The 15,419-nt window shown below is 34.7% G+C and overlaps 1 protein-coding gene across 6 annotated transcripts in view; it reads left to right on the plus strand.

The window, feature by feature from the left end:
• Positions 1–15,419, plus strand: part of WDR11 (WD repeat domain 11) — a 45,666-nt gene that overhangs the window by 18,085 nt on the left and 12,162 nt on the right. For 4 of the 6 annotated variants that reach the window (XM_074907856.1, XM_074907858.1, XM_074907861.1 and 1 more), the window contains 10 exons: positions 107–286; positions 2,128–2,212; positions 6,898–7,004; positions 9,156–9,231; positions 10,738–10,846; positions 11,158–11,282; positions 11,698–11,845; positions 12,677–12,783; positions 13,209–13,323; positions 15,033–15,204. In XM_074907856.1, coding sequence (XP_074763957.1) covers positions 107–286; positions 2,128–2,212; positions 6,898–7,004; positions 9,156–9,231; positions 10,738–10,846; positions 11,158–11,282; positions 11,698–11,845; positions 12,677–12,783; positions 13,209–13,323; positions 15,033–15,204 — 1,224 coding nt within the window. The remainder of the gene's footprint in view (positions 1–106; positions 287–2,127; positions 2,213–6,897; positions 7,005–9,155; positions 9,232–10,737; positions 10,847–11,157; positions 11,283–11,697; positions 11,846–12,676; positions 12,784–13,208; positions 13,324–15,032; positions 15,205–15,419) is intronic. The other 2 variants (XM_074907857.1, XM_074907859.1) reach the window with 1 other exon arrangement.

A 15,419-nucleotide genomic window follows, 5' to 3' on the forward strand; every position in this document is an offset into this window, starting at 1 on the left:
AAGTCCAATCTTCCAAAAAGTTTCATTATACAGACTCCTCTATCTGATAACTTCCCATAACATCTCCAATTTCAGTTTAATACTAACAAGAGCTTTAATTTTTAAGCAGGGCAAGGCACAGTTGCTGGAGAAGAACAGTTAAAGAATTCTTTTCTTCAAGAAGTTCACCTCAAATTTCTTCTGACTGGACTTCTTTCAGGACTTCCTTTGCCTCCATTTGCTATCCGCATGTGCCCACCTCTTACAACAAAAAACATTAAACAGTATGAACCAATCCTTGCTGTTGGTAAGTGCCTTGAATAGGTTATTCCTTGCTCTGAAAGTAATATATTCTGTATTAAATACAAATATAGTTACTAATACGGAAGAAAAAAAAAAATCAGTCCTTTGATCCTGTATAACTAAGCACAGGTAGTGACCCTTGTATTAGTTTGCATCCATGATAGTCTTCAGATTCTTTTTTTTCCTGCCTTGGAATTAAGTAATGTTACCTGAAAAATTGCAGTATATTAGCAAGTTTGTATTGTCCTTTTATTTACAATGATACTGGTCCATTTATACACTCAGCATTTTATATGCTGCTCTCAATTCATTCTAAACATCAATAAATACGGACTTCTGCAGCACCGCATTCCTAGAATAAGTAAATGAACTTGAGAGACTATTTTTGTTCTGATGTAAGTACCTAAAAATATACTTAAAGCAATTTTATTTTTCCTGAATAAATCTATTCTTATTACAAATATAGTTAAACTCATCTAGATATTAGAATAGTTGCCAGTGAGCACCCGATTTATTAACTCTTGAGTTCTCCCTATTTAAATCTGATTTTTCTGGCATGCTCTTTCAGACCACATTAAGGATTTCACAGGGTATCCATACAGGCTGCTGTCTTTCTCTGCAGTCAGTGAACTGGAACAGTAGACACGGACATGCTGTAATTTAAAGATTATAGTAGGTTGTAAAATCAGACCTCTGGATTTGAGTTGTCTAAACATGCTCTCGATATATCTGAGATACCAGTTGGTTCTGGGCTGCCCGGTTCACACTGTGCCTGTCTCAAGACAAACTTGGGAGATTCTTGTTATTCTTAAGGTTTGCCTGTGCTATAGAGTCTTCTAGGGTTTTTGGGCAAGGTGACAAGTATTGCAAGGGTAAATGTTACACAGGAGCTTACAAAGAGGATCTCACTCCAGTAGTGAAAACGCCATAATAATGTGTACGTGTATGTATGCAGTTATTGTAATGCTTCTATTATTACTGAGCTAAAAGTGCCATCAGTGTTTGTGCTCTAAAAGGTAGGCAAGCTATCATTACATGATGTGATGCTGCTAAAATGTAAATTTTGATTTTATATAAGCTGTAGCCTTAAAAACAGGTGAAATATAAAGATTAGGAAACCAATAGGTAGGTATAAAGTGCATTTACAGCAAGGTCTGCATCAGTCTAGACTTAAGGTATCTTGAATGGCTCTTCAGGTATCCATTGTTGTATTTAATGAGGTTGATAGGAGTATAAAGGAAAAAAAGAGAAGAATAAGTAAGTCTTCCCAGTGTCTAATAGAAAATTTAACTTCCAGTGTTTTGTAATGGTTTTGATCTAATTGAAGCTAATAGCTACTAAATTATTGATTTGTAATTTGAAAGAGGTCATTATTTCAGGGATGAGAAAGCAGAATTGCTTTAATGATTTGGTAAAATCTACTCACGATTCTCCCCTGGGATTATTAGTGGATAACAGTTAATACCCTTCCTTGAGACATTTACTAATCTTGAGTAATCAAAACAAGAAGAAATGTTCCTTTTTCCTGCAACTGGCTATGTTGTGAAAATGCAGGAAGAATGAACAGATTTTCTGCAGGCTCAACAGATTCAGGTTCAGGAAAATGTCTTGATCTAAATGGATATCACTGTCTGCAGAGAACCTTGAAGGATTTTATATTTGTGATTTAAGTACTAGAAATCAAAAAACTTTTCTAAAACTGTAAAATATATCATAGCTACAGGTATTTAAAAAAAAAAAAAGAGAAAGAGGGAAATAGCTGTAAATCTTGCATTTTTAATAAAGCATGGAAGGAGAGAATAAAATGAGTCTTTTTTTAAAAAAAACCCAAATCACTTTTTATAGGTACAAGTAATGGCTCTGTCCTGGTGTTTCATCTTACAAGTGGACTCTTACACAAAGAGTTAAGCATCCATTCCTGTGAAGTCAAGTAAGATTTTAATTTTAATTCCTACTATAATCCTTCTGAGAGACAACTACTAAAACGTCTAATGTCTTGCTTCATTGTTAATGATGCTCAAGAAAATTGCCTCTTGAGTAGTCTACCCTAACAGTATCTTTGCTGTGTATAAGCAGTAACGCACTGTCAAAACTGGAGTGAAAATTACGTTGAACTAGATATTTGAATTGTACCTGTGTCTGCTGATCTAGGATGCGTATCGACTACTTCCAGTTTCTTTAGTGAATCGTAGTACAAAGAAGTCTCTTTAGGACAAGAAACTTTATTATAGTGTCTTATTTATATAACTGTTTGTGACTCACAGATTGTGTCCTTTGAAATAATTATGTTTTGTAGGCCGAGGTTTATTTACTTTGACCCCTTGGGGCTGAAATTGCTGTTGAGATAGTTCTGGTTCTAACTGAAGTAAAAATAATTTTATCATTAAAGATTTTAAAAGCCAAATGCAGGACTCAGTGTTTATCCATCCTAAGAAGAAACAGAGTAAGCTTTAAAGCTGTTGTACTGTGTATTTGTGTGTACACAGTGACATAAATTATTGAATAACTAATGGTAAGATAATGCCAAGATGGTGCTTGCTGGATACATTAAAAAAATTTAAGATGGGGAGAGAGGAGGCAATATGCTTTTGAAAAAATATTTCTTCCTTTTATTTAGGCTTCACATGTTATTGGAAGTATTCTTAGTTTGGTCTTTTCACTTTGTAAGCGTTCTGCAACTTTTGAAAAACTTCGAGAATACATTGTCTTTCTAGCAACTGTCTTCACACAAATGGTATTTTTAAAACAAAATTATTGTGAATTTTATTTAGCAGTAAGCTGTTATCTGGGTAAGTCTTTTAAATATTTGTTTTAATTTCTTCAATCCCAGTCTTAATGGTCTGAATGACTTTCTACATAATTTTTTCTACTTCAGTGGAATGCTTTAAGCAATGTAGAATAAGACACAGGGATTTTTTTTTTTATTTATTTATTAATATTCATGGAGGGCAACAGTCTTTCTTTCAGTGGGAATTCTTACTTTACCTCTAAAATGCAGATAGATTGCATAATGCCTCTATTTTAGTTTTATCTGAAAATACACCTTTAGGGTATGCCATTATTTTAGTTTGTAACTGAGAATACCCTGAAATTGTAACTCAAGACCAGCAGAGTTTTCAGTGCTCTGTAGTTTATGAGGGTGTACTAAAATAATGGCCACTGAATTGTCTAGATGCTAGCAATTACATTTTTTCTAAGTTTAAAGTGTTCTTTTGTAGAAGGTACATATGTAGTCACATGCTGATTTCTGCGTTTTTTTTTTTTAACTTTGCAATTCTGTATTGTGATTAGGAGGAGGGAGAATTTTTAGTCTTTCCTCCATTTAAGATAGTTCATAGTCATGAGTAACCTTGAATATTAATTGTATCAGTGATTATTACTTTGCTATTTCACTATTTGTTTAAATAGAACTCTGTGAGTAAATACTTCGCCTTTGAGTGTAATTTAGTTTTTATAAGGGGACTGAAGCAAGAAGCAGCAGAAATGCTTCAGAGAACACACAGGATAACTCAACCAGGTCACTGCTAGGAGCTTAAGTGAAGGGAAAAAACCAGAAGGGGACTATAGCATCTATGCTGGCTGAAAGAAGCAGGGAGCAGGAGGTCAGTCTTTCTTCCTGCAGGATAGAGAGAAATGCAAATAATTATTATGGCTAAGAGGAATTAGAAGAACCATGGAATAACTAAGTCTGATACCTGTTCAGACCTCTTAAGTAGACCAATCTCAGCTATTGTGGTAAGATAGGAGATTATAATAATCTTCAGTGCAGAGGAAGAATGTATTTGAGACATGTAAATAAAATGCCTGCAATTTAGCATTAGTTTAGGGAAAAGTGGTGCATTTGCAATGCCTCTCACTGCTACTTTTGCTTATTCTGATAGATACATAACTATGACTTGAGCAGTGCTTCTCATTCTTTTTTGCTGAAGCTCAGCAAGTTCAAGATTGCAACAGCTTTAATTTTTAAAATTTAAATCTCACTGACTGTAACAAGAAAGTTTATAGCCTGCAGGCAAAACTTGAAAATTACTGCTTTACATCCATGTTTTAGCAGTTGAATTTAAGCTGACTCCCCTTTGGGAAACTGCTTTGCAAACATTCGTCAACTCCTTGAAAAATTTTCCTCTCATAAGGAAAGATGAATGAAAAATCCCTGACCCTTCTGTCATACAGGTTGGTGTGCTAGGTTGATTTCTCTGCATTAGTAAATATGTGGTGCCTGACAAGAATAAGCAGTGTTGCAGTGAAATCCTGTGTATTTGGAATTGAATTCTGAAGTAGCCGTTACAAGGATATACCATTATCTCAGATGTACCATGTTCAACAATTTCTTTTTCTTAACCTTCCTCTTTTTAAAAAGGAAAAATTATTCCCTTGCTGACGTTCACTTTTGGACATACAGACCATACAAATACTTTTGAAGTACAAGGAAAATTCTTTTTAAATAACAAAATTTGAGGCCAGGAGTATTTTCTGATAATATGATTGAGATTTTAATACCGTTTTCTTTAAGATATAGTTTGATTTCCAGTTTTACATTTCTCCTCTTCTTATAATTCTTACAATTAATTTGAGTAGAAGCTGCCTTGTCTTAAATACACTCTGTAATTTGTTCATATCGGGAACATTAATTAAAGCAACTGAATCTTACCTCTGAAGTAACTGAGACAAGTTGACTGTATAGAATCCCTGAATTTCATGTTTTAAGAGTGGATCCAGTCTGACAAATAGTTTACAGCTGAATGTAACCCTTAATTCTAGTAGACAAAAATGTCTTTTATTACAAAATATTGCAAGTGGAGATATTTCGATAGGGAAGTAATTTCTTGTTTCCTTCATTAAAACTTGAACCACAATGTCTTCAGATTGTCAATTTACATGTATGACAATAACAAAAATGTTATTGTTTCAAGTGCAAGCAGTTAGCTAAGATAAGGTTTCCTTTTGATTATGAGTGTCTTGGGTTTCTGTAGGTTTTTATCGGTATTGACAGATGTCCAGCCAGCAACAAAGGAAATGGAATTCTCCTGTTAAATCTGGGCTGATGAAAGAGGTATAGAAAATGCCTCAGGTCTTTAAACGAAAATGGTGAATAACTACTGGTAATAACAATGCATTATGAGTATTCTGTGCTTTTTACAAAAAACATAGTAGAATAATAGATAAAAAGGAGAAAGGTGTCAGAATTCATATGTCTTCCATTTCAGAAAGCTCCCCGTATTTATGACCATTTCAAGACTTCAGTGTCACACATTATTGCAATTGTAGATTTCTATTCAGTCATTCTTGTAATGTTTCAATTAATAATTGAATACTTCTCATTTTGATTGAAATGATTGGTTGAACTTTCATAGGGCCTGGTGGGAAATGGCCTGGATCCTATATTTTTAAGTTTACTTGAGGATTTAGGAATAAAACTTCTCATTTTTTCAAAGCTTGAACTAAAAAAATAAGTATGGATGTAACTTATAAGTGCAAGATATTATGGGAGTGCTTTTTGCTTTCATCCACCTACATTGCATTTGGGAAACTTCTACTTAGTACAATGTGAGCTGGATTTACAGACAGTAAATCATAAATAATGGTATTTATCTTTCTCATATTTCACATGTATTCTTGCAAAACAGACCATAATTTTGCAATTTATGTAACAGAAGGTTTAGTAGTCCTAGAAATAGTTTTTAAGTAATCTGTGTTTGAAGGATTTGAGGAAAACCTAAATCCTTTTATCCGTGTTAAGATGAACTTGGCCACATGTATGTATTAGAACAGTCTCAATTTTCTTTTAGATTAGTTCCTTGATTTATTTCACAGATAAAGCACTCAGCAATTTATGCTGGCACAAAGTGCATGTGGGAAATGGAGACAGAGAACTGTCTTGTTTTGGAACAGTACCACCTAGTGCTGCTTTCTAGCCTTTTGTGGCCTGTGGTACATTTCAAGAATTTGCTTAGAATCCATATGTGCTGACAGTATGTTGTATGCAGTGTAACTTTACATCCTTGCAACACTTCAAGGTAATTTGATCTGCGGATACCTTGTCATGATCTAAAAGAACAACAACAAAAAAATTACGAGGTTTTGAGTTCTTTCATGATAGCCTCTGAAATCTGTTTAGGGCCTCTCTTTTTTTTGATCATGTTTGTTTCTCCTCTTTCGATACTGAAAGAATCAAGTCTCCCCACCCTGCTGTCCTTATGAATATTTTTCTCTTTCTCTATGCTGGCAAATTTAAGTTACTTGATAGTTCTTCCCCTGTGGTAAACTAGTGACTTAATCAGAGCAGTGCTTTTAGTCCACTCAGCACTAGAGTATCTGTGAGGGATTTTTGTTAAAGCTACCAGTGTTTCTAACTGAAATTTTTGTTTCAACCAAACAAGAACTAGTGTACTCTGAAAAGAAATCTCCAATTCAGTTTACTAACTTTATAAGTCATAGCGTAGCTTCCTTTTATGCTTAAATATAGTATTTCTGTAAAGTGTAGAAAATTACTTCTGTCCTGTTTTCAAATTGAAGAATGTGCATGAAAAAAATTATTGTACTTCTGTCCAGGCTATTTTCTAGCCATTCAAATATTTTGGCTAATATGCTCCATGTACTCTCTTCTGATGACAGGGGAATTGAGTGGATAAGCTTGACTGGGTTTATTTCCTTTGCCACGTCAACACCTAACAATCTGGGGCTAGTACGGAATGAGCTGCAGCTCGTGGACCTACCAACAGGTTAGTATTTCCTGAGAAATCTGTACTAGAGGCTGACAGATTTGCTGGGGAGTGACAACCATAAGTTCTTACTTTTTTTTTTTTCTTCTGTTGTCATGACAAAAATAATAAAGAGGAGCTTTAACTGGTTCTGTTTTTCTGTCCTTGTGAAGTCACGTAATGTGTTCCATCTGGTGCTCTACAGACAGACTTGAAACAACACCTTTGCATAGATGTCTGTGGCTTGGACTTACTAAAAGAATGAATCTTTGTCAGCAGGAGGTTTAGAAGCGTTCACACAGCATGGGTATTAGTGTTGTATTTTGTTCACACAATGCATATATTTCCAAATGTATTTTGTCACAGTCTACACCCATGGTTTCATGTGCACCTGAAATAGTGTTGAACCATTTTTTGTGGTTTCTATCACCAACAGATAATTTTTCAAGGTGGGCCAGGTGCATGACCAGAGTTTGAGTGCGTGTATGAATGTCTCATGGATATTTTAATAATAAAATCTGATACTTTTGTAAGGAATTAAAGGGTTAGAAAATAAAGAACTTTGTAAAAGATGCTGTTACTAGCAAAATGAACAGGTTATTTGTGTTTTTCAACTATTCTGGCCTTATAATGGAAGACAAATGTATTTGTGATTGAACTCAGTATTTTGCACAATACTAGGAGGTATAATTTGGTAGATTAGACAGCCCAAAATAGGAAGCAGTTTGATAACTTTAAATTATTTTTGAATCTGAAAACATGGAGCCATTTAATTTCTAATTGAAGAACCTGAATCTTGTAACACATGGCTAATTCTGAATTGCTTTAAGTACTATAAAGTGATTCTTTTTTTATTGTTATTTTTTTATGCTTATAGAAAAGACTCAGTTTTTGTATTGCCAGGGTGCTACACAAAGAGGCTATTCTTTTCACATGACATTATTGTAATTATATTCCATATCATGTCTTTGTTCATTTGTTCAAAATCAAATCAAAAAACATACGTACTTTAATGGAATTTTGATTTTTCGCTCAGCTTGTAAACAAGTATGGAATAATTAATAAATACAAGTGATAAAAGGTTCAGTATTTCTGCAGGCAACCAATTTTCAAGTAAATGTGAATACCTGAGACCTTAGCATATGGTTTGCTTGAAAAATGTTACATTTCCTCTTTTAAAGCTTACAAGAAAGGCATGACTACTTAACTGTTTGATTGTTGATTCTTCTATCGCTTACTAGCCCAACTTTCTATGTGAGGGCTAGGAAAACTGTGCTGATTTGTATTTGCTTCATGAACACTTTGATGCAGTTCTCATTTACATTTCTGAACAAAAATAAGGAAGAAAATTCCTAAGGTGTTTCTTCACTAATGAAGCAAATAGAGCTGAAAGGTTTCCTGTAGCCTGGTCTCTGACTTGAGAGCTCTAACTAGCATTGCTGATAACTAGATTTATTCACATAATTGGTCTAAGATAAGTAATTTAGCTATGAGCAGCCTCAAGAGTTGCCAAAGTTTGAAAACTTGAATTTTCCTTGAAAGCTAAAGGCAATGAAACTTCGTAAGAGCTCCTGCAATACCCTGATGAGTGTAGATCATTATTTATTTTAGTGATATGTATAACATCTTTAATTCTGCAACACTTTATACAGGTGAGTGAAAACTGTTGGGGATAAGCTTATCAATTCTTAGGATTTATTCTTTTAGATGGAAAGAGAGAATGGTTTTGCTAAGTGTAGGATTAATTGGTACTTCATCATGGAAATACTTTCAGACTTAGTTTATGCAGAATTAATTTATCTTACAAAAACTTGAAATCTACTCATTAATTTCCTCCTTGGGGAACTGAGATTATATCTCATTGGCTTTGAGTAGAAGATAATAACTCTTTGAACTCTCTATTTCTGTAATGCTGATGATGCATCAGTTTCAGTGGTTGTGTTCTGGAAGCGAGTCAGGTATTATATTAGACAGAAGAGTTTGTATTTAGTACTTTGAAATGCAGTAAAACTTCAACAGTGAAAGAATAATGTAAGGTATGGCTTGGTGATGATCTAGTTCAGTTTGTAAACCATTTCTGCTTACAAACAGAATAGTTTCTAAACTATTTCTCTATTTACATTTAGTTCAGTAACTATTTCTGTGTTCTCCCATCTTGTTTTTGTGTTCCAGGCAGGAGCATCGCATTTCGTGGGGAGCGAGGCAATGACGAGCCAGCTATTGAAATGATAAAGGTGTCTCATTTAAAGTAAGTAGATTAGCCTTGTGAAGTTCACGCATTTAACTTTACTGCATGAAGGTCCTCATGACTTAATAGAAATAATAGAAATTCCAGGAAAAAAACACTCCAGAGAGTACAGAAAAATGTGCATCACCATCAAGAGAAAATTACTTCAGAATATTAGTTCAAAGTGCAAAAGCTGGGAATGTTTCTGTGGTTGACTTTGTCACTTCAGGATCCAGTCTCATTGCGAGATCAGTTGTTAACATTTTAGTTCTTTTAGGAATTGTGTTCACTGAACAGATATTTTGATTATATTAGGGAGAATAAAAGTGCTGAACAGTTTTTGTCAACTTTGGTTATTTTATGAGTTAATTCCCTTTTCTATAACTTAAGCTTCACTTAAAACTAGAAGTATGGCATCAAAGGTGGGATGATTTTTCACTTGTTTAGTAATTTTTCTAGGTATGTATTTCACACCTTTATAATAATTATCTACTGGAAAGCCAGATGGGAAGTGTATTTGTTTGAGAAGTCAGCTGAAAAATGACCAAATTATTTGCCATCAAATACTACTTAATTTGTGATCAGGCTTGTGAGGAGACCCCTGGTCTTCACAGTATCACAAATAACAACAGCAGTACTCTGTAAGATTGCTTTACTTTCCTGTGTAAATAAAATTATAGTGTTGAATTTAATAAGGCATTGTGTCTAAATTTTAAAAGTTTTTTCTTTATAGAAAGGCAAAAATTTAATGTTCTTTAGCTTGCATATGAATATTTTCAGAAGTCTGTATTTATTCCAGAGAATTTGAAAGAGTTCAACCATGTAATGGTCTTTATAATATATTAAAAATTAAGAACGGCTGTGGGCTTAGGTGAAGAGACTAGAATGTTGAGTGAGAAGAAGAAAGGATAGTTCATTTGAATAGAGACTACTGCAGTTGCAAAGGGTACATAGCTGTAGAGCCTTTCTGTATTTTCAGGTTAAATGTGAAGTGGTAGATTGAAGGTGTTTTACTCCTCTAGCTCCACAGACGAAAGGTCTGAAGAAATGACTGACGAGTGGTTTAGTGTCAGAGGATTTTACGTTCATTTGTCACTGGATTAGGGTAGTGGCATGTGTCTGGAATAGAGAAAAAATATCTGTCCATACCAGTCTTGGTATGTCTTTCTGATACCTTGTGCAGTCATCGCTGCAAGTCAGGCTGAATATGGCTAAATTAGACATGCTGCTGCATTCTCTGAATTACTTCCCTTGTCTCCTTTACAGTAATTGAGCAGTACCACCTGACAGAAATTTCTAATTCTTTTAGCTTTGAAGGAGAACTCTTTTTCAGATACTCTTTTGCACCTGAGTAACTCAAGGAAATCACAAGTTTCAGAGTGGGATTTGAGCCAAATTAATTTACTGTGCTTCCTCTTAGTTTTTGAGGGTTTCCAGAGTGCTGATATGAACAACATGTGTGAAGTAACATGCTCAAATTAAAACGGAATGATTACTTTTGATACAGTAAATTCTTATTTGTTTTAGGCAGTATCTAGCTGTAGTATTTAAAGACAAACCATTGGAGATCTGGGATGTCAGAACATGTACTCTGCTTAGAGAAATGTCTAAAAACTTCCCTACAGCGACCGCTTTGGTAAGGAGTAAAAATCTGTTACTTACTGTTTATTACATTTAATATGTTGAGATAGTATAAAAATCTATGAGAAATTTTGCAGCAAAATGTTACTGTATCTGTAGTGTACAGATAAGTGCTTTTACCCTTCCATTTTCATCTGTCATAAAGTAGAGTCAAGAAAAAAGGAGATACTGGTGGAAAAATGTGGTCTGCTTCTTGGGTGATGGAGGGAGGTACCATAAAAAGCAATCTTCATTGAAATCATTGTCCCCAGTAAATTCAGGGAGTAACGTTTGCCTTTTCTGTTTTTCCTGGGCAATTTTTCACAGGAGTGGTCACCTTCTCATAACTTAAAAAGCCTGAGGAAGAAGCAGTTAGCAGCTCGTGAGGCCATGGCCCGGCAGACGGTTGCATCAGATACTGAAGTTAGCAGTGTGGAATCTTCTGTGATCAGGTATTTCTCATTCTGATAGAATTTTATTCTGCATCAGTTGTTGTTTTTCCACCACGTGCCATTGTTCTGTAGAACAGAATATTTTGGAACCGATTCTTGATCACACACCGGGCAAAGCTTCCTTTAGCTTTTAGATGTGGAGCTTTGTTTTACTGCTGAATGAGAGAAACGGTGTAGCTGCGTCTCTCACCTGTCTGTAGCAGTCCATTAGTTGCCTCATTCTTGAAGTAAAAATCTTATTTGCCCCTAAATGTTTCCATATCTGTATAATTGAGTTAACTGTTGCTTCTGGATAAATTGTTTTGAAGGATGTGTGCGTTTTTGTGCTGCATCTGTGCATTAGTTAGGGGAAATTTGCCTTGCAATTCTAATTTCAAGAAAGAAATACTTGTGTCTCATTGTGTTCTCTTTAAAGCTTATTACAGGAAGCTGAAAGTAAATCAGAACTGAGCCAGAACATTTCTGCCAGAGAGCACTTTGTGTTTACAGGTGCTGATGGGCAGGTTTATCATCTCACAGTAGAAGGAAACTCAGTAAAAGACAGTGCAAGAATTCCTCCTGATGTGAGTTCCAATTTTCTCTATCATTGATGCTTTAATTTTTTTGTCTTAGCTATGATTGCCAGAAAAAAAATCAGGATATGCATTGTAGTTTCAAGAGGTCATGAATGCAGTAGTTTGAAATATGAAATAAAAATTCCAACTTCAAAAACAATAGCAATTTTGTTTTCATAATCTTACAGTTTTTCTATTGAAAGCACTGTTGAAATAAATTATTTTTACATAAGTTAGAATCTTCATAGGCCCTGATTTGCTTTCTGAATAAATTTAGTAAAGCATATACGAAAAGCTTGAATAACAAAGAGGTTGTTATTGAAATGTGTCTGTGTTCTGTTAATGGATTTTATTTTGCATGTTAAGGAGAATTTGAGTGGGCCAGAGCACTCTTGTGAGTTTTAAGTTTGTTTTTTTCCCAGTTACTCTGAAGAACAGTCTTTCTTTTTTCAGTTGTTCTCAAAAGCTTTGATAAATTGAATTCGCAGAAAGGAATTCTTTTATTTTATTGTTTGCTACTTCAGTATGTGCTAGTATTGTGATTAATGAGGTCTGTCATGTTGGTGTTTCATTGAAACAAGAGATAGAGAAGTGATTTCCATTGCTTTAAACCCAAAATTTCTTACAAGGAAATGTCTTTTGAAGCACGTTGAAGCAAATATGATTGACATGATAAATGCTTATATGTGGTAGAATTGTTTCTGGTTTCAGCTGAGCAGAATTTGGTCTATCATGTCACATAATATTTAAAAAAAACCCACAACCTAATGTTGAAATGTTTGTTCCTATGTTTGACTCTATTAATCACAAGATTTTGTTCTGCTTCTTAAATATTTCCAGGGAAGTATGGGTAGCATTACATGTATTGCCTGGAAAGGGGATATCCTGGTTCTTGGAGATGTTGATGGAAACTTAAACTTCTGGGATTTGAAAGCTAGAGTATCTAGGTATGAATGTAAATTAAGTTTAACAAACATGAGATAATGAGTGTTAGAACGTTTTTCCCCCTCATTTTTGTTCATCTGTGGTGTTTTGAGGAGAATAAAATTTCAGAAAAATGCCTGCTGCATTACAATTTTCTACATTTACTCCATCTGAAAACACAAAAGATTAACATTTTATTAAAGTTTTAAAAACAGCTAGATATCTTTCTTACATTACATCTGCAATGACTTCTGATTTAACATTAAGAATCGTAGTATTTATTTCCAGCATTTAATCTTTTTAGTTTTCACTATTTGGATAGTCATTTGAATATAGATAGATTGTTCTCCCTCTTAACCTGTACAAGATCTGCAACATTCATGGCAAGGATTCAACTATCCACAATATTAGGTATAAAATGATTGATACTAATCTTGGTCTTTCTTAGGGGGATTCCTACACACCGAAGCTGGGTGAAAAAGATACGTTTTGCCCCAGGGAAAGGAAATCAGAAACTTATGGCAATGTACAACGATGGAGCAGAAATTTGGGATTCAAAAGAGGTATGCATCTCTTGTTTTGATATGCGCTTCTTTGCAAAACACACATATTACTTCTGAAAATCAGGACAAGTTGGGGATTATGTTTTCTTAGTCATGATTTCTTGCTGACAGTTGTATGGCTTTTCTCAGAAGACTTTTGAGTTCCTATCAAGCATTTTTAAGCTGTCATCAATGAAAAGTACCTTTTCACTCATAAAGCTGACAAAGTTTCTGAGATACTCTTTGTCATTCTCTTGTAATGTTTTTAAGGCTGGCATTGAAAATTTAAGGGGGAGTCCTCAATTTTAGCATTTAATCTGTGGACAAGAGTATTTTTACTACAGGTGTCTTAGCCTTGACAATTCACAGAAGTTATGTATTCTTCAGTGCGTGGATTTAATTTGTTAGGGAATACCAGAAAGCTAGGCACTTGTTAATTAACATTGTCTAGCTTCTCATCTACTCAGAAATTCTATAGTAATGTTCACAAATCTTCTGGGGTTTGCTTCATAGGTCTTTCAGGGGATTATAGTACCATGGGGAAGGAAGGATAATTGTACTGGTTTAACTTAGCCCTCCCTGAATAAATTCAGTGTATGAGGGTACGAAATGGGATTTTTAATGTTTTTCTGTTCACTTTGTAATGAGCACCAGCGCTTAGATGCTTAATTTGAGCGATATGAAACTCTCCGTTGACAGTAAGAGTTGGACAGCAGATATGAACAACAACTGTGAAATTATGTAGGCAGCATAGAATATTATCCCATGAGTTTCTCCTTGAAAGATGTTTGAATAGTTTTGGTGCCATAGGATACTCCTGTAGCTATTTCCTCTCTTTTTCTGGGACAAGGGCAAGAGTTTCCCACATGACAGTATTCAAAAATAATTAACATTTTCAGCTGAAAATCTTTCGGAATAGCTGTAGAAATATTTTATAGTCTCAGTCCTATTATCTGTATAATCCTCTGCTTAGAACTTCACCCGATATTTTCACATTTTTCTCTAATTCTCTTACTGCTAAGACTAATCATTCTCTAGAGCTGTTGTACTTTACAACTCTTTAACTCCATGCTTTGCCCTAGAACAAGTAAAAGGAAACAATAGAATGTTGATTGCTGTGGATGCTTCGTTAATGTTTTCTTATGTTAACAATTGTGATGCTACAGAAAGGTTGCAAAATGTCTGACTACTGACCTCTGGTTAAAAGTCTGATTTACAACCTTTTGTTTACCTCTGTTTTGTTTGTGGACAATAAATCATCCTATTCCTGTAATTCTATGTTAATAGTATGTCTCTATTTCTAGACAAGTTCAAGATTTATCAGGAAGGTGTGTGTTTATGAAGAGCACGAGTTACTGAGAACCTCACTTCTGCCTTAATGCACGTATGCTAGATCAGGGTCTGGAATTGAAGAGGGAGTGTAAATTTCCACCGGTTTATTGTGGAAATTTTATATCAGAAAAGATAACAAAAAGGCAGCTGTAAAGCTATGCTCAGGAGGATCTTTTCTCAGCTCTCAGATGGGAAAAACTATTGTTTCAGGGCAACCATGTGCCCTACTCCGAGGTTTCTAAATTCCCTACTCTTCTGAAGAGACATCATTAAAATGATTTATGACTAACTTCACCTTTTATTGCAAATTTTGTGGTGTGCCTCATGGGCATGTGACAGAGTCTTACACTGTGTGATGGAGAGCCTACTAAAAATGAAAAACAACTCAACTTTTCAAGGTACAAATGGTGAGCAGTTTAAGAAGCGGAAGAAACGTTAATTTCCGAATCCTGGATGTGGACTGGTGCACTTCAGACAAAGTGGTTTTAGCATCAGATGATGGGTGCATCAGAGTTCTAGACTTGTCCATGAAACCATCGTGTTTTAGAATGGATGAACAGGACTTAATAGGTATGTTGATTTCTCTTGGCTGTTGACTGCTAGATATTTCATTTTGAAGATGGACCATAAAAATGTTCAGCACCTCTGTTAGAACAGAGAATTGTCATATGTAGAGGATTAGGTGTCCATAGTGGTTTTCATAGATGCAGATAAATTTTGTAGGCTTAGGGAGTATGGGTGGTTTTTGGTACAGGTTTAATCTCCTAAATAAACTATACTTTTTA

The sequence above is a fragment of the Athene noctua genome, chromosome 5, assembly GCF_965140245.1.
Source record: "Athene noctua chromosome 5, bAthNoc1.hap1.1, whole genome shotgun sequence".
In the NCBI taxonomy this organism is placed as follows: domain Eukaryota; kingdom Metazoa; phylum Chordata; class Aves; order Strigiformes; family Strigidae; genus Athene; species Athene noctua.